Source organism: Oryctolagus cuniculus, chromosome 4 (genome assembly GCF_964237555.1).
Source record: "Oryctolagus cuniculus chromosome 4, mOryCun1.1, whole genome shotgun sequence".
Taxonomy (NCBI): Eukaryota; Metazoa; Chordata; class Mammalia; order Lagomorpha; family Leporidae; genus Oryctolagus; species Oryctolagus cuniculus.
Window position 1 is genome coordinate 104,116,153 of NC_091435.1, and position 21,859 is coordinate 104,138,011.

The 21,859-nt window shown below is 35.6% G+C and overlaps 1 protein-coding gene across 12 annotated transcripts in view; it reads right to left on the minus strand.

The window, feature by feature from the left end:
- Positions 1-8,462: 8,462 nt before the first annotated feature.
- NAALADL2 (N-acetylated alpha-linked acidic dipeptidase like 2) overlaps positions 8,463-21,859 on the minus strand; it is a 1,435,315-nt gene continuing 1,421,918 nt past the window's right edge. For all 12 annotated transcript variants that reach the window (XM_070072500.1, XM_070072494.1, XM_070072497.1 and 9 more), the window contains one exon: positions 8,463-15,348. In XM_070072500.1, the coding sequence (XP_069928601.1) occupies positions 15,150-15,348 (199 nt within the window). In that variant the 3' untranslated portion in view covers positions 8,463-15,149. The remainder of the gene's footprint in view (positions 15,349-21,859) is intronic.

Below are 21,859 nucleotides of genomic sequence, written 5' to 3' on the forward strand. Positions count from 1 at the left end.
TTGGGTTCCTGGCTTCTAGTTTTGACTCAGCCCAGCCTTGGCTGTTGCAGGTGTATTGGAATAAACCAAGGAAGAAGAACTCTGTCTGCCTGCCTCTCCCTCTCAGCCTCCAAAATTAAAAAAAATATATAAAAGAATTAGTGGGTGACAGAATTATAGAATAAAATCACTTCCTTTAAATCTTGGAAGATGTAAGTATGTTTTAGTGCTCTCCCTTTGTAGAGAACCTGTAGTAATTTGCCATTTAAAATATTATTTGATTTAGTTTTACTTTCTGAAACTGTCAGCAATCTAAAATTGCTGTTTTAAAATTTTACAGCATGTCTACAGTGACAAACTAATCGCTCATTTTGCTAGGATAATGAGTGATGTCTTTTTGAAGATTTTTACTTATTTGAAAGGCAGAGAGAGAGAGAGAGAAAGTCAATCTTCAATCCTCAAATGCTTGAAACATCCAGAAATGGGTTAGATCAAAGCCAAGAACTTGGAACTCAATCTAGGCATCACATACGGGTGTGAAGAACCCAAATATTTGAGCCATCACCTGCTGCCTCCCAGTGTGAACATGAATAAGAAGCTGGATCTCCATTAAAGCAGCATCGCCTACACTTGAAGCAGGAACTCCAGTGTGGGATGCCAGTGTCCCTAGCGGGGACTTCATCACTTACTGTACACCTGCCCCCTCAGGGTCACCTTCACATGACTCTTATTTTGCTCTAACAAATTTTATCACACAGAATTTGAGTTGCTTTCCGTTCCCACTTTTCTGCCCATTCTTTTAAACTCTGGGTTAGTAATTTGGGTAGCTTTATTTATTGATTAATTTTTGCATATAATAAAATTCTCAATTATATACATCTAATGAGGCTGGACAAATTTACACGATGCTATGATCACATCATAATGAACATATAGATTATGTATATCACCATGAAAATTGTCCTGTGACCATTTAGCTACTTCTACATCCTAATCCTACATTTGGCTTACCACTACAACCAGTCACTAGAAAATTCAGATTGGGTTCTGCCACTATACTTTTATTTTTCTCTAGACTTTCACATAAATACAATAGGATGAGACCATAAAGATTTCACAAAAACTGCAATTAAAAGACAAATTTATTTCGGTGCAAAAAGTTTTTGAAATTCATGTATACAAAGGTTTTCAACAAATTTATGAAAATGCCTATTACGAAAAAACTATGCAGAGCTGGTACTGTGGCACAGTGGGTTAATGTCCTGGCCCGGTTCGAGACCAGGCTGCTCCATTTGAGATCCAGCTCTCTGCTATGGCCTGGGATAGCAGTAGAAGATGGCCCAACACCTTAGGCCCCTGCACCCACGTGGGAGACGCCAAAGAAGCTCCGGGCTCCTGGCTTCAGATTGGCTCAGCTCCAGCCATTGCTGCCAATTGGGAAGTGAACCAGTGATGGAAGACCTCCCTTTGCCTCTCCTCTCTCTGTGTAACTCTGACTTTCAAATAAATAAATAAATCTTAAAAAACACTATGAGCTTTTTTTAAAAAAAGAAAAAACTATGCATGAATTCCAAAATTATTCTTTAAAAAAAACGTATTTTAACTTTCATGTTTCCCAACCATTTTGAAGTACCCTCATATTGCATGACATAATTGTCAGGCAGTTCCTAAGCAGCATCAGCACAATGGTTGACGTTCCTAGATAGACTTGCAATGCTCTGCTAAATTTGACCAAGAAGCAGACTGTTCCAATTGGCTACTGAAAGTTTGCTACCCACAGCACATACGACAGTATAAGTTTCATGTTCTCATCCATTCACCTTCCCCAGGAGGGTGCTGCACACTATGGGTCTGTGTACAGCTATGAAACCTTGAGCTTGGTTGCCTCCTATCCTTTGTTTATATATTTTAGCATTGCTTATTTACATAAAGGGAACATATTTAATGTATTTCATATATACAATTTTTCTAAAGATTTATTTATTTACTTGAAAGTCAGAGTTACACAGAGAGAGGAGATGCAGAGAGAGAGAGGTCTTCCATCTGATGGTTCACTCCCCAGATGGCCACAACAGCCGGGGAGCTGTGCCGATCTGAAGCCAGGAGCCAGGAGCCAGGAGCCAGGAGCTTCTTTGGAGTCTCCTACAAGGGTGCAGGGGCCCAAGAACCTAGGCCATGCTCTACTGCTTTTCCAGGCCACAGCAGAGAGCTGAATTGGAAGTGAAGCAGCCGGGAATTGAACTGGTACCCATATGGGATGCCTGTGCTTCAGGCCAGGGTATTAATCTACTGTGCCACAGCACCAGTGCCTCATCTATACAATTTTAAGAGCATAATTATACATCCCACGGTACCCTCCCTCATTCTCACCACTCCTTTCCTTATTTTTCCTTTATTTTTTACAATGATACAGTTTTAAATTTCTTTATAATCACAAGTTTAACCCGCCACTAAATAAAGAATTCAACAAATAGTAAGTAGAAATACCACTGCTCCTCAAGAGTATAGACAAGAGCCATAAACCATAATAAATAAAAATTTTAATTTTGCTCATGTACATTATAATTTTTGCACTCTGTATATAAGTTAACACAAATCATGGAAAACATATGACATTTTCCTTTTTTTTTTCTTGGAGTGGCTTATTTTACTAAGCATAATGGTCTCTAATTGCTTCCATTTTATTGTGAAAGACAGGATTTCATTCTTCTATGGCTAAGTAGCATTCTATCACATATATAAAACATAATTTCATTATCTAGTTATCAGTTGATGGGTATCTGGGTTGTTTCCACATCTTAGTTATTGTGAGTTGACCTGCTATAAACATGGGGGAACAGATAACTCTTTCATATGCTGATTTCATCTCCTTTGAGTAAATTCCCAGGAGGAGAATGGCTGGACATAGAGTAGATATATTTTGAGATTTCTGAGGAATCTCCATACTGTTTTCCATAACAGTTGTACTAGTTTACATACAAAAATCAAAAAATAACAATTGCTGGTGAGGATGTGAGTGAAAAAAATACCCTAATAGTGCTGTTAGTGAGACTATAAACTTGCACTACCATTATGGAAGACAGTCTGGAGATTTATCACATGGCTTCATCTGGGTCTCCCACCTGGGTGCAGGATTCATCTTCCGTTACTTTCCCAGGTCATTAGTAGGATGCTGGATCAGAAGTGGAGCAGCTGGGACATTAACTGGTACCCAAACGGGATGCTGGCATCGTAGGTAGAGGCTTAACTTGCTTTGTACAATACTGGTCCCACCATGTAGATCATTTAATGATTAACAGTTAATGAACAGTAACCTTGTCTCTAACATATTTAAAAATATTTTATGAATATGTACATATATACATATGTATTTATCTACCTTGAGTAACTATATTGAAGTGGTATTGCTGGGCCATGTGGTACCTACATTTTAAGAGACTGTCAAAATTTTTTCCCAAAATGGCTGTACCATTTGTCTTTCTAACAGCATTGTATTCGAGTTTTATTTGCTCTATAACACTGAAATAATTTTATATTTTCAATGATTGTGTATTGGAAACATAGCATGGCTAATTTTTATGTGAAGTATCTGTTCAATTTTTTAAATTGTTGATATTAGTGCCTTATCATTGAGGTGTATGAATTATATTTTTCTGGATACAGTAACTTCATAAAACATGTTTAGAAACTAGTGTCTACCAATTTTCTTTCCTTTTATTTCTTTAACAACACTTTTTAAAGAGGTAAAATATTGATAAGTTCCACTTATTCACTTTTTTAAAAGCTTTATGGTTTGTGCTTTCTGGTTCTTATCATTGCCTAACTTACCATCATAAATATTTTCTCATGTTTTCCTCTTAATGTTGCATAGTTCTCTTACATTTTAGTCTGTGATTTTTTTTTTTTTTTTTTTTTGCCAGGCAGAGTTAGTGAGAGAGAGAGAGAGACAGAGAGAGAGAGTTATAGACAGTGAGAGATAGACAGAGCGAAAGGTCTTCCTTCCGGTGGTTCACTCCACTAATGGCTGCTACTGCCAGAGCTGCGCAGATCTGAAGCCAGGAGCCAGATGCTTCCTCCCGGTCTCCCACACGGGTGCAGGGACCCAACCACCTGGGCCATCCTCTGCTGCCCTCCTGGGCCACAGCAGAGAGCCGGACTGGAAGAAGAGCAACCAGGACCAGTACCCGGCACCCCAACAGGGACTAGAACCCGGGGTGCTGGTGCCACAGGCGGAGGATCAGCCAAGTGAGCTGCAGTGCTGGCCAGTCTGTGATCCATTTAAAATTATTTTTTGTGTAATGGCTGACCAAACGACCAAGGCTAAGTTAAGAAGTCATTACTCCGGAAAAGCACAAAACCAAAAATAGCTCCATAGAAACAGGTAAGAACAATTTACTTAACTGTGTCAACTGCATCCTCAAGTTGGCACAACTCTGTATTAGGGAAAATTGCTTTAACCCTTGACTTCTTCCTTGGGGGAGGTGGCATGGAGAAGAGAATGGAATACGATTACAATGCAACTATCCTTCAAAATGCTGCCTGAGCAACTGGTTTCTGTCTCATTTCAACTACAGCATAAGCAGAACTGGCATGTTCAGATGCCTTGGAGTAGCTGACAGCATGGGCAAAGAAAAGATTTGTTGTGGCCAGTATAGCCCTGCATATTGAAAGAAAGTACAGAATCCAAGGTGTCTCCTCTAGCCCTCTTTCCTTCTTCTCAGAGGGAGAGGGGTGGATGATGCCTCCAGTTTCCCTGACTTTCAGTGTACAGCTCAAGGGACTAGTTTTATTGAGTCTGCTGGTGTGCATACAGCAAATTTTTCATCAGTTATTGTATTCTTCAGCTCTTTTGTATTTTCTAGCCTTTTGTTGACATTCTCATTTATTCATGTATCATTTTTCTGATTTTTGTTTAGTTGTCTCAGTGTGTTATCCAGATCAAAAGTGCTTTTTATTTTCTGCCTTGAAAATCCAGTGTGTTTGCTGGGATAGGAAACAAATGAAGAGGAAGAAATTTGGCAAAAGATACAGTGATACTGGAATTAAATCCATTGGCATTTAAAATATCAGAGAATGTCTTATAGAAATTGCCTTTATACGACTAGTGTAGTTGAGTAGGGGAGGAGGATAGGGACGATTCTAAAATTGTGTCATTTACAATGGCATTCTAGGTTAGGGGTTATAAATGTGGTCTCCGTGACCAGAGTATATATCAAGGTTTTTTGTGTTTTTGAAGATTTTATTTTTAATTCAGAACACTAGTAAGAATTATGTAACACACATGTATCCACTCCCAAATTGATAAGGGAGGATATAAAGAAAATTAGAAGAATGAAAGAACTTCCCATGCCCATTTTTAAGTGCATTTGTTTCCATTTCTTTTGCTATATAACAGAAACACATCATTGCAATGAAAACTGTCCTCTGTACACCTCCCTGCCCCTGTTCTTCTCCCACTATTGTGAATTAAATTATCTGTGTGCATTGTTTTCTCTGTGTATTTTAATACATTGAGTATTTATGAGGAGACTTTCAAAGTCTAGTGGAAAATGGAATCAAAATATAAGCTTATTTTGATGCAAAAACTTCTTAAAATCTACACCAGTTATTTCATACTATGCATTTTCCATTACCTTTCTGAAGAAATTTTATATATACATATGCATGAATAATGTTTAATCATGCGTCTCATGTTTTAGTCGACAATGGTTCACATACACAACAATGGGCATATAAGGTCATATTGCTTAGTGACATGATAACCATCTTAGTTTGTATATGCGTGCTCTGTGATGTTTGCACAACAAAAAAATCACATATTGATACATTTCAGAACATATTCCCATTGTTAAGCAATACATGACTATAATTTTATAAAAATATTTATTTATGTGTTTATTTGAAAGGCAGAATGACAGAATGAGAGAGATCTTCCATCCTCTGGTTCACTCCCCAAATACCTGCAACTGCTAAGGCTGGGCCAGGCTGAAACCAAGAGCTAGGAATTATATCCAGGTCTCCCACATGAACGGCAACTCAAGCATTCGAGCTATAATGTGCTATTTCTCAGACCCATTAGCAGAGAGCTGGATTGTAACTGAAGTAGCTAAGTCTCAAAGTGTCACCTAATATGGGATTTGGGTGTCCCAATCAGCAGTTTAACTTGCTCTGCTATAATTCCCCCTCCTGTTTATTGTTTTAATCTTACTGAGCAAATTATATTTACATATAAATATATTATATAGCATATTTATATAACATATTATCTTGCAATTTTTTTAAGTTTACTAATGTTTATTGTGTAATAGTTTAATTTCTGTTACAAATTATTAATCTTAATTTCTCATCCATTAAATGGGACAGAATGATAATACCTATGTCAAAGACTATTCTAAGATTTAAAGATATCATCCAAGTAATGCTTGGCAACCAGAGCCTGACACAATGGAGAGCCTCTAAATAATGGTATTGTATAGCAGGGCTACTGGAGAAAAAACAGTCTTCTTTAGTCTTAAAGGACCTCAAAGAAGGCCCAATGAGATAATGTGTGACCTGAGTATTGTGTGGTATGGTACCATTAAACTATATCTATACAACTACACTATCTATAAGTGTCTCTGAATCTAGTATTACTATAGTCAAACTTCAGTATTATACTTATTTGACTATGAAGTCCTATAAAAGGAAATGCTCTTTTTTCTTTCTTTTCTTTTTTAATGTATACTTTATTCTCAATTTTTATTTACTTATTTTTAAAGATTTATTTTATTTACTTGAAAAGCAGAGTTACAAAGAGAGGGTGAGACACAGAGAAAGATTCTCCATCTTCTGGTTCACTCCCCATACAGCAATGGCTAGAGCTTCTTCGGGGTCTCCCATGTGGGTATAGGGGCTGAAGCACTTGGATCATTTTCCACTGCTTTTCAAGGCACATTAACAGGAGCTGGATCAGAATGGAACAGCCGTGACTGGAACAGGTACCCAAATGTGATGTGTGTGTCACAGATGGAAGCTTTACCTAGGACGCCACAATGCAGGCCCCAGAAATATTTTTTTTTTTTTTTTGACAGGCAGAGTGGATAATGAGAGAGACAGAGAGAAAGGTCTTCCTTTTGCCGTTGGTTCACCCTCCAATGGCCACCACGGCTGGCACGCTGCAGCCAGCGCACCGCGCTGATCTGAAGCCTGGAGCCAGGTGCTTCTCCTGGTTTCCCATGGGGTGCAGAGCCCAAGCAGTTGGGCCATCCTCCACTGCACTCCCGGGCCACAGCAGAGAGTTGGCCTGGAAGAGGAGCAACCAGGACAGAATCCAGCGCCCCGACCGGGACTAGAACCCGATGTGCCGGTGCCGCTAGGTGGAGGATTAGCCTATTGAGCTGTGGCGCCGGCCAGAAATATTCTTATCATCTTCATATCTCCAGTACCCAACAGCATGTCTGGTCTAGAATAAGCTGTTAGTAAGTGTTTAATGAATTAAATAATTGACAAAACCTGCTACACATGCAATAGAGATCCCTATCTATCTGTGTGATAAATAACTGACAGCATCTTAAAATAATTCTTATTATTTATCTGGGTTTGAGATTGGGAGAGAGAGAAGCAGAAAGGGAAATTTTGCTTCCGATGGTTTACTTACCAAATCCCTTCAACAGCCCCTGGCTAGAGCCAAAACCATGATTCTTGAATCCAACCTGACTCTCCCATATGAGTGGAAGGAACCAATCACTTGAGCTATTATCGCCCTTTCTCAAGGATTGCATTAGCAGGAAGCAGGAGCCAGTAGCAGACCTGGGTATGGAACCTGGCAATCTAATATGAGATGCAGGCATCTTAACTGGTATATTAAAGGCACACTCCTGAAAGCATTTTTTTAAGCAAATGAGAGAAATACGTCTCTTTAGCCCTAGAGTTGATACAGATAATATTACCTGATATTTGACTTTGTCAAAAGCTCCAAATTAAAGAACCAATATGATGTCTAATTTTCAAGGAAAAAAATGGAAGACCAAAAGAAGAAAAAAGATGTTAAAACCATATGGAGAGTTCCATAAACAAGGGAATATCCTACTTAGGTCTGATGTATATGGTGTAAAAATAATTCATTAATAAAATATATTAATAACCAAGTTTGTATGTTTCAAATATAATATATTTTATAATTAAAAATGCAGTATAGCAATCATTTTCATCTGTAATTTTAAGTGAATGTTTTAAAAATTACCATTTCAATGTACATATTCGTTGCATATATGATTCAGAACATGTTGTCAAAAAGATGCCTTCATTTCATTGTATTATTTTTAATTATGTGCAAATATTTAAGCAATTGACATAAACTCTTCAGTTTATCCTTAATAGATGTAGTATCACCATCTATTTTTTTATAACTCCACATCACAACATACTTTCCTAGATAAGCTGCATACTGAGTCATGTTAAGAAACAAATGAAGTTATGGAAAAAAATTGAGATCACACTTGAGATAAACATAAAAATCACTACATTTATGATGAGCATTCAAACATTATAAAAATGAAACACTCAACACTGTACAATAATAACACTACAGACTCATGCCTCTAAATTAATGCCATTAAAAATCAATTAGAAGAATAACAGTGAAAATTTCTGTACAATGAAATATTTCTGAATCACAGATGATAATCAAATTATTTTGAACAAACAACTAAAACAGTACAGTGCAATTTAATAATTGGGACACCTCTTAATTGACATTGGTTTTTAATCAAAGCACATTTCTTTGCTGAAATTATCCTCTAAAATTTACCCACAGTGAATCTACAAATCTTCCCTTGCTCATCTTCATTCTTCACTTTAAGGCTATATTTTTAAATGTTATACCATTGAGAACTTTTACTTACTACAAAATCTTATATATCTAAATGTTGCTACATAGCAGACATGATTAAAGTATTAAATGCATGGTGTATATTAATATCACAAACACATATATAAATATAAAAAACTAATATCCAGATGTCATGCTGATCCTCTAGATGTCTACAGAAAAGAAATTAGTCCTTCAAAGTATTCTTTTTATTTCTTTTATGACTACAATTGTATACATTGTATTCATATTCTCCAAGTGGCGAGTTAGAGTACATGTGGATGTATTTGCCACTAAACCTTTCTGTCTGAAATGTAAACACTAAATTGTTTATTAGAGTCTTAGACCAGCTGCTAAATATAATTATAATATCTTTGGGATATAATTATGTGAACTACACTTAACCATCTCCAGATTTTGTTTCCTGCAGACAACTTGGAATGATGTAGTAAAGCATTTTGTTTATGTGTTTGTTTTTTACTAAAGACATATGATAAAATTTTCCTGGTAGAGTAATAGCACTTTATTCTAACTTTCAGAGTAAGGTAGTGCATTTGCAGCAGCTTCATATAAAAGTAAAAAAATATATATTATTAAGATTGCTAAAACACTACCACATACACTGAAAGTATGATTCAAAAATGGTTAACAAATTCCAAGGAAAAAACACACACCAAGCTGTGGCCATCTGTGTGTTAACATATTGAATAAAAGTTTGTTGAATAAGTTGGAGAATTGTAATTACTGAGTGGGCTGAATAATTAAATAATTACACATTTTGATTGAAAAATATATGTAGTTCATTAAAATAGGAACTCTAACTTCACTTCTCTAACTAAGCTTCATGTGAGATGCCAAGTTTGTACTTTAATTAGAACAAAAGACCAACATTAACTTCAATGCAACATAATAATTCATAATAATGATCGCATATTAATCTCTTGTGCGTGCAGGAATACAGCACATGACATATGGCATAGCACAGGCACCTGTGTGGTCTTTTGGGAACTGAGGTGGTGCATATTAATTAGTCCCTGGGAAATAAAATCTGTTTCCCTCTGAGAAATGTCACCTCAGTGCTTATTGGCTTAAAACATTGAAGGAACTGACCAATACTAGTAGTCTATGTTCACACACATTAAACATTTTTCTAGACATTGTCACTGAATCCATTGCTTCTGACTTAACTCTTGTCTGAATCCAGTAATAGAAATTAGAGTATTCATGTGTTTCTTTGGCCTTGATGATCAGAGTTTGTCTGAAAACATCAAAATTATCATTTTGGTTAGAGATAATTATATAACTGCATTATTCAAACAAAATAATCTAGCCAGAAATACTGAAGTTGGAAGCAGCTTCTCTGCCTCAAATACTACCTGAAGCAACTTCAATTTAAGCCTTTGCTTAAATTAGATTGGATCTGAATATGGATTATAAATGCCTTTAAGAAATATGTCACCTTACAATAAGCAAGGTCTCAGATTCTTGGCAGTTCCAGGCACGTTAAAGGCACTTCAAAGGAAAATGGAAAGGTATTATGGAACTAAAACTCTGGTTGATTAACAGATAGGTCCAAATTGAGATGGATATTCACTGAAATTACTTCTCAGTGAATAAAAAAGTCTACTCCCAGTTTCAGATTGTATCTAGAAAAATAAAACAGAATATTGAGTGGACATGATGAAAAATAGGAAAAGCTACATTTTGTGGATTTCTTTTCTACTCTTCCTCAAATTTATGTCACCTAAAATTCTGAATTGCACGAAACAAACACAACTAAACATATTCAGTCAATGAGTGCTTAGAACTCTGTGAAGTTTTTTAAGTTCTTTCGGCATACTGATTCTTCTGGGCCTTACGTTACAAGTTTAAACTCTTGCCAAAAAAAGAAAAAAAAATTAGAAATTCACTAGTGTGTCTGAAAAGAGTATTTCTTTCTTTTTTTTTTTTTTTTTTAAGTCTCATGCTGTTCATTTGTTTTTTTTCCCCTGGGCTGTATCTGCAGTTCTGGGATGAAACCATTATGTTGCTGATATATTTATTGGAATATGTGGGCAGTTTAAAACAACTCCTTTCTAGTAAGCCAATGTGAAGCTGAGGAGCTTAAACAGCTTATTAAACCAATGAGATGACAATATGTAATGTTCAGAGAAAGCTTAATTGTTCAAGTAATTGTTTATACCTACACATACCATAGAATGTCTCATGAACATATTTTAGTCAAAGGTCTACTTTTTTTTTTTTGGCAAACCATTTCAGTTTTTCATTTGAGGTAGAGACACTCGGTCATCATTAGTGAGATGGTAATAGATCACTTATTTTATTTTTGTGAGTTGTCTTTCCAGCAGGAAAAGCTACCATATGCTATATATTTTACTTAAAAATTAAATATTTGGAATTTTAAAGAATGCCATAAAACTTTGGATTCTAAGTCATGACACCTAAAACATGAACTTCCATAGGCCTTTTGAGAGCCCTGTGAGACTGTGGCATCTGGGTCTTTTTATCTATTTGTAAATGTAGCTGTCAGGAGATTCTGCGATGGTGTACATACTTTCAGCTTTTTTATAAATATCTTCAGACTTACATATGTACATATGTACACCATTGTTGGGGAGGGATACTTTCATTGGGAAAGAAGTCATTTTCTTCTTCAAACTCATTCATTATAAGAAAATAGCAACTGCATAGTCTGATCACTTACAGAAAAATACATTATAATTTTCAATTATATCCATTTCTGGAATGAAAGAAAGTATTCTAACGTTTTCTGTAGTACTCAATGTGAAAAACACTACCCAGTGGGAAGAACACAGGATTGAAAACTTGAGTGTCCAGCAGGAACAAACAGGAATGTACTTTGGTGTATTTTACTATCTTGGAATTTAGGACAAGTCACTCAACGTAATTTCCTCATTTTTCAAATGGGTTGTGCAAATTCAATGAGAAAAAAATAAACAATACCTGGGAAAAGTCTAGAACAGTGCCTGACACATAGGAGGTAGATCTGTTAGCTGCATCTGATTCCTTTTCTTAAAGATGAGTCCACCATTTTTCCTTTTTTTAAAATGGTCCCATTAATAGAAAAGTTCAGGTCCCACTAGTTATTGTGATTTTTTTTAGACTTGTTGCCTGCTAAAGTTTGCCCAGTACTTGGGAGTAATATAGATTACAAAATTGAAGTTCAACATGCCTAAAAAGCATCTGAAAATCTGAAGATGAAGATTTTTAGGATTCTGTCCCCAAATTCCACATTTTGAGTAACTATGGTTTGGACTGCAGATTTTAATGCTAAATTCACAAGTCCTCTTATAAAAAATCTTTCTCAATGTTCTTCTCCTTCCTGACTTCTGGTGTCATATAGAAACTGTCCTAACTTCTTCCTTAGTACCAATCTGTGTGTGTCTTGCCTGGATTCCCTGAGACAATTTTGTTTTTCAGGTACAGTCAGGGAATGAGCTAACCTTGAATTCGAAGCAGCAGTCCTGGCCTAAGCAATACCTGATAGAATGGCTGCTTCCATAAAATGCATTGGAAGATCATCTATATCCTTGGTTCCTAGGGGACAGGGCAAGATACCCTGAATGAGAAAGTAGAGAAGCTTAAAATCATCAGCATTTTTGCTATTAAAAAAAAAAAGACCACATACAAGTCTTGTAATCACTTAGCTTTGCTTACCTTGTCTCACTAGGAGTGATAATGTATTGTCTGAATGAAGGCAAGAACCTAATGCTTAGATTAGAATATCTCATAGGTTTGCTTTGAATTCTAAGGTTAACACGTTTCCATAAAGGTCTGAATGTCACTGCTACCCCACCTGCAGTACATGTTTGCCACATTTTCTTGGGAGAATAATCATTTATGATCTGTTGTTTCTTTGCACAATTCTATGGATGAAGGAGAAATTCACACAACACTTGTTATTAACTTGCCCAAGATTTTACTAACTTACATCTATTGGAGGAAAAAAATGAAATGATATAAATTTGGAAGAACTTTCTGATAGTCACACCATGCCAGAAATACTGCTAGTTAAGTTTTATTGCAGAGATGTCAAGATGTTGAATCTCTGTTGTAATCTTCATATAATCTCTTCAATAGAGTAAAAAAAATAACATCTTAGTCCATAGCTAACTGCAGTTTTCAAATAGTAAATACTATATTATTTAAAAGTAAGGAGTAGAGGATAATGAAATTATCATAAATATCAGTGAAATCATGCTTGATTTACCTAGGTATACAGTCTTGAAACAAAAATGAAAAGGGAAATATTTTATGCTCCTAATGTTATTGTATATTATGGGAGTAGATTTATTTATGAATTTGTTCAAAAATGATAAACTACCAAACTGATAAATAGTTCACTATTTTGTTTTAAATTTAACTCCAAATGAAGAACTGGAATGAAGACACTGACCTTTGATGAAATATGTATGATTCTTACGTATAAGGCTTTCTATTATTTGGGTCTATGCATGTCTAGGTGTTCATTCCCACGTCTCCACTGTTCATTTTTGCACAGCAAGAGAGGGCACTAATATCATCCATGTCAGATCCTGATCCTTTTAGCCCTTTCACATACAAAGTTTTTAACATGGCAAAAATTTTCAAACAAGTATGTTGGTTAGAAAAATAAAATCTTACAGCTGCTTCATTTCACATGTAGAAATGTGTATATAGGCAATTCAGAAGAAAATGGTTTTCTGCTTGACTTATCTAGGTAATCGCCTGGATTCTCTACTTTGTCTTGCACATAAAAATATTTTGTTTGATAGGAACAGCTTACTCTTATAAATCAATTAATCAATATAGAGTAATTATTTTCCTTCAACTATAGTTTTCTTTTAAACTAAGATTAGGTATATTCTCATCCATAAAAATGCATATTTAGACATATAGGGACTGTGTAACATGGCTCACTAGGATGTAATGGGGATAGGTGAGTATTGAATTAAGCAGAAAAAATCATATGAAATATTTCAAGGATATGTTTCCTAAGGGCAATTGCTTTATCCCATACCAGAGAATATATTCTCAAATCAATTTCTAAAGGTAAGCTAAAAGTTTAACCTGTTGCCTAATAGGCAAAATTTTAGGATCTGAGGAAATAATGGGTGCAAGGGCTATTCAATGACAATGCCAATATGGAAAGATTAATTTTCCAAATGAGAGAAGAATTAAAGTTTTGAGAGACACACTCTTATACTACCACTGCATTTTCTACTTGAAATTAGAAGGATGAATATTTTCCACATTTTCATCTTAGTAACAACTAAGATTAATGAACAGAATTAATGTGTTTTTCATTGATAAAAACAACTCTTTCTTTCATAATAAATTTTTTTGGTCTGTGGTAGAAATAGCACTTTGATGCTTTTGAAGGTAGTTTGTGTTTTCAAAAAGAAACTTCACAACTTTCCTATGGAAATGATATAGTACTCTGTGAAAACTGACTCTACAGCAAACAGTTTCAGAAAAGATACAAGAAGCAATGTGAGACACTTTCATTTGGGAGTTGCCTCTCTTTCAATGGTTCCATGAACAGAAACAACAGAAAAAGAAATAAATATTTTCTCCCTCATAAGATATACATCACTCCTGAAATTCTTGCAAAATCAACTGAGGCAAATTAGGGGTTTCAAAGCTAGTCATCTTATAAGTTGTTAGGAAAAAATTTACATTTAAATTACTCTGTGCAGTTACCTTGAGATTTTCCCCTGGAATGTTTATAGCTCTTTTTTCATTAATACTTAAAAAATACAATTTCATAACCAGTGTATTACTACATCTAGTTATGTTAAGAAAAGGAACTTCATTTCATAAAATAGAAACATTCAAAGTGGTTTGGGGCAACCAATCAGTCAGAATACTTGAATTTTTCATATTGAACACTTACTAGTGAAAGTAATCTGAAACCATATCACCTTGCAATTTCTATGACAGAAACTAGGTCATTAATTGCTCTATCACAGGGAATAACTGTGTTCTTATGTGTTCTGTCCATAGGCATGAATATTGTTCAGAACTTGGAACTTCCCCCTACCCCCAATTGTCTATACATATAAAAATACAGCAGACTTCTTTTTAATAGATAAATCTTATTTCAATAACTTGCTTTTTTATATTCGAATGTAGGTATAAGAAAAATATTAAATGTGCAAAATGCTCTTTTATATGTACATTAAAAATACAATGTAATAATAGCTTTATACTTGTCAAAAAGCCATTGGGGAGAAAAATCTTCATTTTCAGAAAATCTGTTCAGATTAGAGCTCTAGCTTGTGGAATTGTAAACAAACTTTTTAAAATGCTGAGCATTTCCTCAGTTCTTCTCAACCAAGACACTCTCAAACACATCAAGTCCTGCTTTGAAGTAAACCTGAGCTGAATTAATGCTGTTCAACACCTCTGACAGGGCTTCTTGAAATGTCTCATTTGATGCAAGTGGCTTGCAGTGTTCCCAAGCCTCCACCAGTAATGAAAACTGCCTTGTCTTCTCATCAACATGGTACAGGATGTTTCTGGAAAAAGATACAGGGGTGTGTAAATATCAAACATGATAATGAATATTTATAAGAAGCAATGATATTCATTATAAATGAAAAATAAATTACAAAAAATGCAATTTAACTATTGTTGAACACCTAGTCAACTAATCAATACTGGCATTGATCATCAATAGTTACCCATATTGATGAGAGAGATAATCACACTCCTGGTGGAAGTATACAACTGTATGAAATAGAATGAAGGAGATTTGCTAAAAAACTGAATCTTAATCTGAAAAAGCTTTTAGTTCTTACAACTTACATCGTTCTGACTGCCAATAAACACAAGGAGGGGCAGCGAAATATGCTAAAGGATACTACTGTATGTCATCAACCACACACAGATTATAGGAAACTCTAGGACAAATGACCTCATTTATTCAACAAATGAATTACAAATAAACAAATATGTGAAAGAGGAACCTATATATCAGTTTCTCAATCTTGCCCTTTTGACATTTTTGATCAGATAATTCTTTTTTTTCTGATAGCTGTCTTGTGCATTGGAGGATGCTTAGCTGTATCCTTGACCTCCACACAGTAGACATAAATAGCACCCATCTTTAGTAAACACCAAAAATGTCTGCAGGCATTGATAAAAGATACCTAATGAAGCAAAATTTAGAAATACTGCTCTAGACTTCAAGAAACATATTAACTAGTCACAAAGTATAGTCCTTAGCAGGATATTATACAAACACACAAAATATAAGCAGTACAGACTTAAATACTAATTGACTATTGGGTGATACTAAGGAATTGTTGATATTTTAGGTATCATCAATTTGTTTTCTAAAAGTAACCTTCTCTTCTGCAAATACATACAGTAATGTTTACAAATAAAATGTCATTACACCTAGAATTTGCTTCAAAAAATTTAAAGGCACCAAGGAGGATGAAGTAGTAACATGGAATATGATTGACCACTAGTTAATAATTGTTGAACCTGAGTGATGGAATTCCTTATACTATTCTCTTTTCTTTTGTATGTATTTGGCATTTAGAATACTATCTTCTTACAAATATGTTGTGTATAATGCTAAGATGATGCCTGGTATCTTAGCTGAATTATTGAAAAGGGGGAATTTGGTTGGGAAAATGTATAATAGTCATTTTAATTAAACTCATTCATAAATAGAGGCATATTTCAGCAGAAAGTTATAGATTACCTAATTATTGGTTTATTCTCAACCCAGGTTAGGTGAAGGAGTTGATATTCCATGGTATATGTAAGAGGTAGATATGTAAATAATTGAATTCCTTTGTATAATGAACTTACATAGAGCACAGGGGCTCTGCAGTCCACAGGTGAACAAAAAGAGCAGGATTTAACTGCTTTGACAATAGGGAAGAATCCACTTGCCTCGTCATCTGTTGATTTGGTTACCTGGCCTGGGAAATGTACCATCTATGTCCATACATACAATTGCAGCAAGCCACTTTTCCAGGTGAAGAAGACGTCAATTGGCAATAAGGTACACAACTGATAAATATGAAGCTGCTTTATTAAACACCTTGAGGAAATATGAAGAACTTTGTACTCAGAAAATCTTTGTTCTTCTTCCCAAAATACAACAATTTAAATAAGAGTTTTCCCCACTTCCAAGATGGCAGAATAGGGAAAAGACATGCTGATTCTGAGCACACGAAGATAACAGAAGAAAGGAAGAGGAACTGCATTCCCATAGGACAGCTGGAGAAGAGTTTGCAGTGGAAATTCTACAAAAGGAAGAGAGACACTGTGGCGCAGCAGGGGCATTACAATCACGCAGCAATTAGCAGGAAACCACTGGTGACTCAAACAGCCAGCAGCTGGAGAAGCCATATTCTTGGAGCAAGGCACCCAATCAACAGCAGGGAGGAAATGTCTTCTTAATAAGGCAAATAGGGGCTGCTCCAGTCCACATGTGACTTGGGAATTTTATTGGAGGGATAAATCCATGGTCCCCGCTGACTTTGAGTCTGGCTTGTATTTGACGGGGGGCAGGGCACCCACTTAGATCTGAGAATCTCCCATCTCCCTCTCAATCTATCATGGTGCTTGGACTCAACTTGCCAAGAGCACTGACCAACCACTACTGGTTAGGCAGACGGCATTAGAAACACCATGGCTCTGGGGCCGGCACGGTGGCGCACTAGGTTAATCCTCTGCCTGTGGCGCCGGCATCCCGTATGGGTGCCAGGTTCTAGTCCCGGTTGCTCCTCTTCCAGTCCAGCTCTCTGCTGTGGCCCCGAAGGGCAGTGGAGGATAGCCCAGGTCCTTGGGCTTGCAACCACATGGGAGACTAGGAGGAAGCACCTGGCTCCTAGCTTTGGATCAGTGCAGCATGCTGGCTGTGGCGGCCATTTGGGGAGTGAACCAACGGAAGGAAGACCTTTCTCTCTGTCTCTCTGTCTCACTGTCTGTAACTCTACCTGTCAAATAAACAACAACAAAAAAATCTTCAAAAAAAAAAAAAAAAAGAATCACCATGGCTCTTTGAGTGGTTGAGGGAGGCTGAGAATGGATCCCCTCCTCCCTGTGATTGTAGGAGACCTGCATTCCTTCACAAAGAAAAAAAATCTCCCAAAGTAGGCATAGAAGAACATATCTCAAAATTATAAAGTTTGTATATGAAAAACCATCTGCCAATATCATACAGAATGATACTAGATCTGGAATAAGATAAGGACGTCCACTTTCACCACTCTATTCAATACAGTACTGGAAGTATTAGTAAAATCAATAATGGAGGAGAAAGAAATAAAGGGCATCAAAATTGAAAAGGAAGAAGTCAAAATACACCTGTTTGTAGATGACATGATGTTGTATATAGCAAAACCTAAATATTCCATCAAAAAGCTGTTAGAACTGATAAACCAATTTAGTTAAGTTGAAGTTTACAAAATCAACAAACAAAAATCAGTGGTTTCTAGTCCCGGTTGGGGTGCCGGATTCTGTCCCGGTTGCTCCTCTTCCAGTCCAGCTCTCTGCTGTGGCCCGGGAGTGCAGTGGAGGAAGACCCAAGTCCTTGGGCATCTGCACCCGCATGGGAGACCAGGAGGAAGCACCTGGCTCCTGGCTTCGGATTGGTGCAGTGCACTGGCCATGGCGGCCATTTGGGGGGTGAACCAATGGAAGGAAGACCTTTCTCTCTGTCTCTCTCTCTCTCTCACTCTCTAACTCTGCCTGTCAAAAAAAAAAAAAAATCAGTAGTTTCTTTATATACTAATGATGAACTCAGGGAAAGAGAAATCAAGAAATAAACTGCATTCACATAGCAACAAAAAATCAAGTATTTAGGAATAAGTTTAACCAAAGAAGGGAAAAATCTCTGTAATGAAAATTAGAAAACACTGATGAAAGAAGTCATCTAGGGCACCCACACACACAAAAAAAAAACAGAAAACTATTCCTTGTTCATGGATTGGAAGAATTAATATCATTAAAATGTCTATAATTACTAATCTACAAATTCAATGCAATCCCCATCAGTATGCCAGTGACATTCCTGACAGAATTAGAGAAAAACACTCCTAAAACTTATATGGAATCTCAGAAGACCCAGAATATCCAAAGGGATCCTCTGAAAAAAAAAAAAAAGTCAAACTGGAGGCATCACAATCACGGATTTCAAAGCTATAGAAAGCTATAGTAGGTGCTGGCACTGTAGCATAGTGGGTTAAGCATCTGCCTGTGGTGCCTGCATCCCATATAGGCAGGGTTTTGAGTCCCGGCTGCTCCACTTCCAATTCAGCTCCCTGCTGATGGCCTGGGAAAGAAGTAGAGGGTGCCCCAAGTTCTTGGGCCCCTGCACTGGCGTGGAAAACCAGGAAGAAGCTCCTGGCTTCTGGCTTCTGATTGGCTAAGCTCCTGCCATTGTAGCTATTTGGGGAGTGAACCAGTGAATGGAAGACTCTGTCTGTAATTCTGCCTCTCAAATAAATAAATAAATCTTAAAAAAAAGAAAGCTATAGTAATTAAAACAGCACAATACTTGCATAAAATCAACACCTAGGTCTAGGGAACAGAAGAAAGAACCCAGAAATTAAACCCGAAATTAATCCCTATACAGTCAAAGGATTTTTACAAAAGTGCCCAAACCACACATTGGAGAAAGTATAATATATTCAATAAATGGTTCTAGAAAAGTTAGGTGTATACATGTAGAAGAATGAAACTAGATCTCTATGTCTCATCATATATAAAAATCAATTTGAGATGGATCACATTGATATGAGAATTGATGAGGATCATGGTATAGTAATTTATAGTAATTACCATGCATTTGCTGTGACTCTGAGAACATAACATATTAGTAAATACCTTTTAAAAAAGTACTCTATGTAGGAATCTTATACCTTTTTACCACAAAAAGCTAAATTAGTGTAATTAAAATTTAATTATATTTCATAATATTTATAATGTCAAATTCTAGCAGTTTCAGGTTTAATTATGAGTCATTTCTTGGGAAATATATTTCTAGAATTTAATACTGCAATAGATATTTCCAAAATGTTTACTAAATATTTCCATTCCTTAATTATATATTCCTTTGCATGATAAAAAAAAACAACAAAATCCTGTTATAACCATAGTTATCAATGTCTTCTCCTTAAATAAGTTGTACCACTGCAATTAGTATATTATGCAGAGTATGTTTACAAATTCTCAGGCCATTATAGTGACATTTCCACAATTTTAAAATCCAGTTGCATAAAGTATATTCCTATATACATAGTATATGTTATTAAATAATTATACATCATTAAGATTCAATTTAGTGTTAGGATGATATTAAAAAATACTCATAATAGTTACAGGATTAATTTCTCAATGGCAATTCATGTAAGTAGAGGCTGCCACTAACACATTTATACAAAATTTTAGCCATATTTATCATAAAATATCCAGAAGAGATATAATGTAGAAGAGTAAAACTATACCTTAATCTGCCCATTTTTCTAAAGCACAAGAAATACTATTTTTTAATATTAAACTGAAAATCGGAGCACAGTCCTTCTTAAAGACCAATGCAATGGAGTCTAGAATACGCCAGAACTTGCTTTTCCTAAATAGTAAGCAAGATAGTAGCATGCTTTTATAATCACTGTAAATGAACCAAGTGAACAGAAATGCGTCTCTTTTTTGGAAGATAAAATTCTACAAGGAGCTAAACATATTTTCCATATGCTACATTATTCAAGTAGTAGATTTGTGGCAAGTTATTATGTAAGATAAACAATTCATTTCTACCCAAATTGGATACAAATAAACATAAAACTATACATACAGAAGTTGTAGTTCAATCTAAGTGGCTAGGATTCCTTCATCTTAATTTTAAGAGAAATCTTTATTTGGATAGCTGTTGATACATCACACATTAGTTGATCTTTATTATAATAGTAGGAATACACTTTTCTCCCCAACAGATTATATTATTTTAAAAACAAATTTGGGATTACAAAAATAATCTTCTAACATTTTCATGAGAAAGGTCATTTCTCCTACTGATCAGAAGTAGCTCATCTTTTCTAATTTCTCTTTTGTATATTAAAAATGATTTAGCTTCCTGATCACACACAATGAATTTTGTATTTGGAGACCTTTCTGAAAAAGTAGCATTATATAATTTTACTTTTAATATTTGAATGGAAGACTGAAACAAAACAAAATCCATAGTTTACAATTCATCACATATATTCCCATATATTTCTTAATCTGGGAACATACTTAGTTAGTAAACCATTAACCCTAACTATCCCAAAATCATGTGTAGAAGAAAAACTATTTGCCATTTTTAATGTGTCCGTGCTTCATCCTTTTGAGATATTTCAATTGGATTGATTCTTCTGATAAAAGCTTCTAAAGAAAAAGCTCTGAGTATTCTCACCAAACTGAACTCAGTCAGATGGAGCTGAAGCATTTCAATAGCACACAGTAGATTAAGAGTGCCCAAATAAGTCTCTTATCACAATTATGCACCCATGATTTTAAGAATAGGGCAGTCTGGCAATCAACCAACAGCCACTCAAAAAGGCCATGTGCACCAGGAAAATGTGGTGAAGGAAGCAAGAAAATAAACAATGCGGGTTTCCATGTCCAGATCTGCCCTTTACAAACGCACACTTGATATTCCCTAGTGAACCATTTGCTTCTCTTCCATACAACCTGCTTTAGTCTAATTCAGAAGTTTCCCCGCAGGAAAAAAAAAAAGTCTGTTAGACAGTTTTCATTCAATAAATCACCACCCTATTTGCATACACACAACATGGATCTCAGCATGGCATGAAGAGACATCAGACCTAATTAAAATATTATTTAATTGAAATCATTTTAGAAGTTATCGTGTTTAAAATAACATTAATTCACCCTCATGCCTATCTTCCTTCATCTGTAACAATTTGGATCTTATAAATGTAATTCATACAGTCATCCTGACCCACACACAACACAAAGAGACTACTAAAAGGAAAGTGTAATACATTATTGATGACACTAATG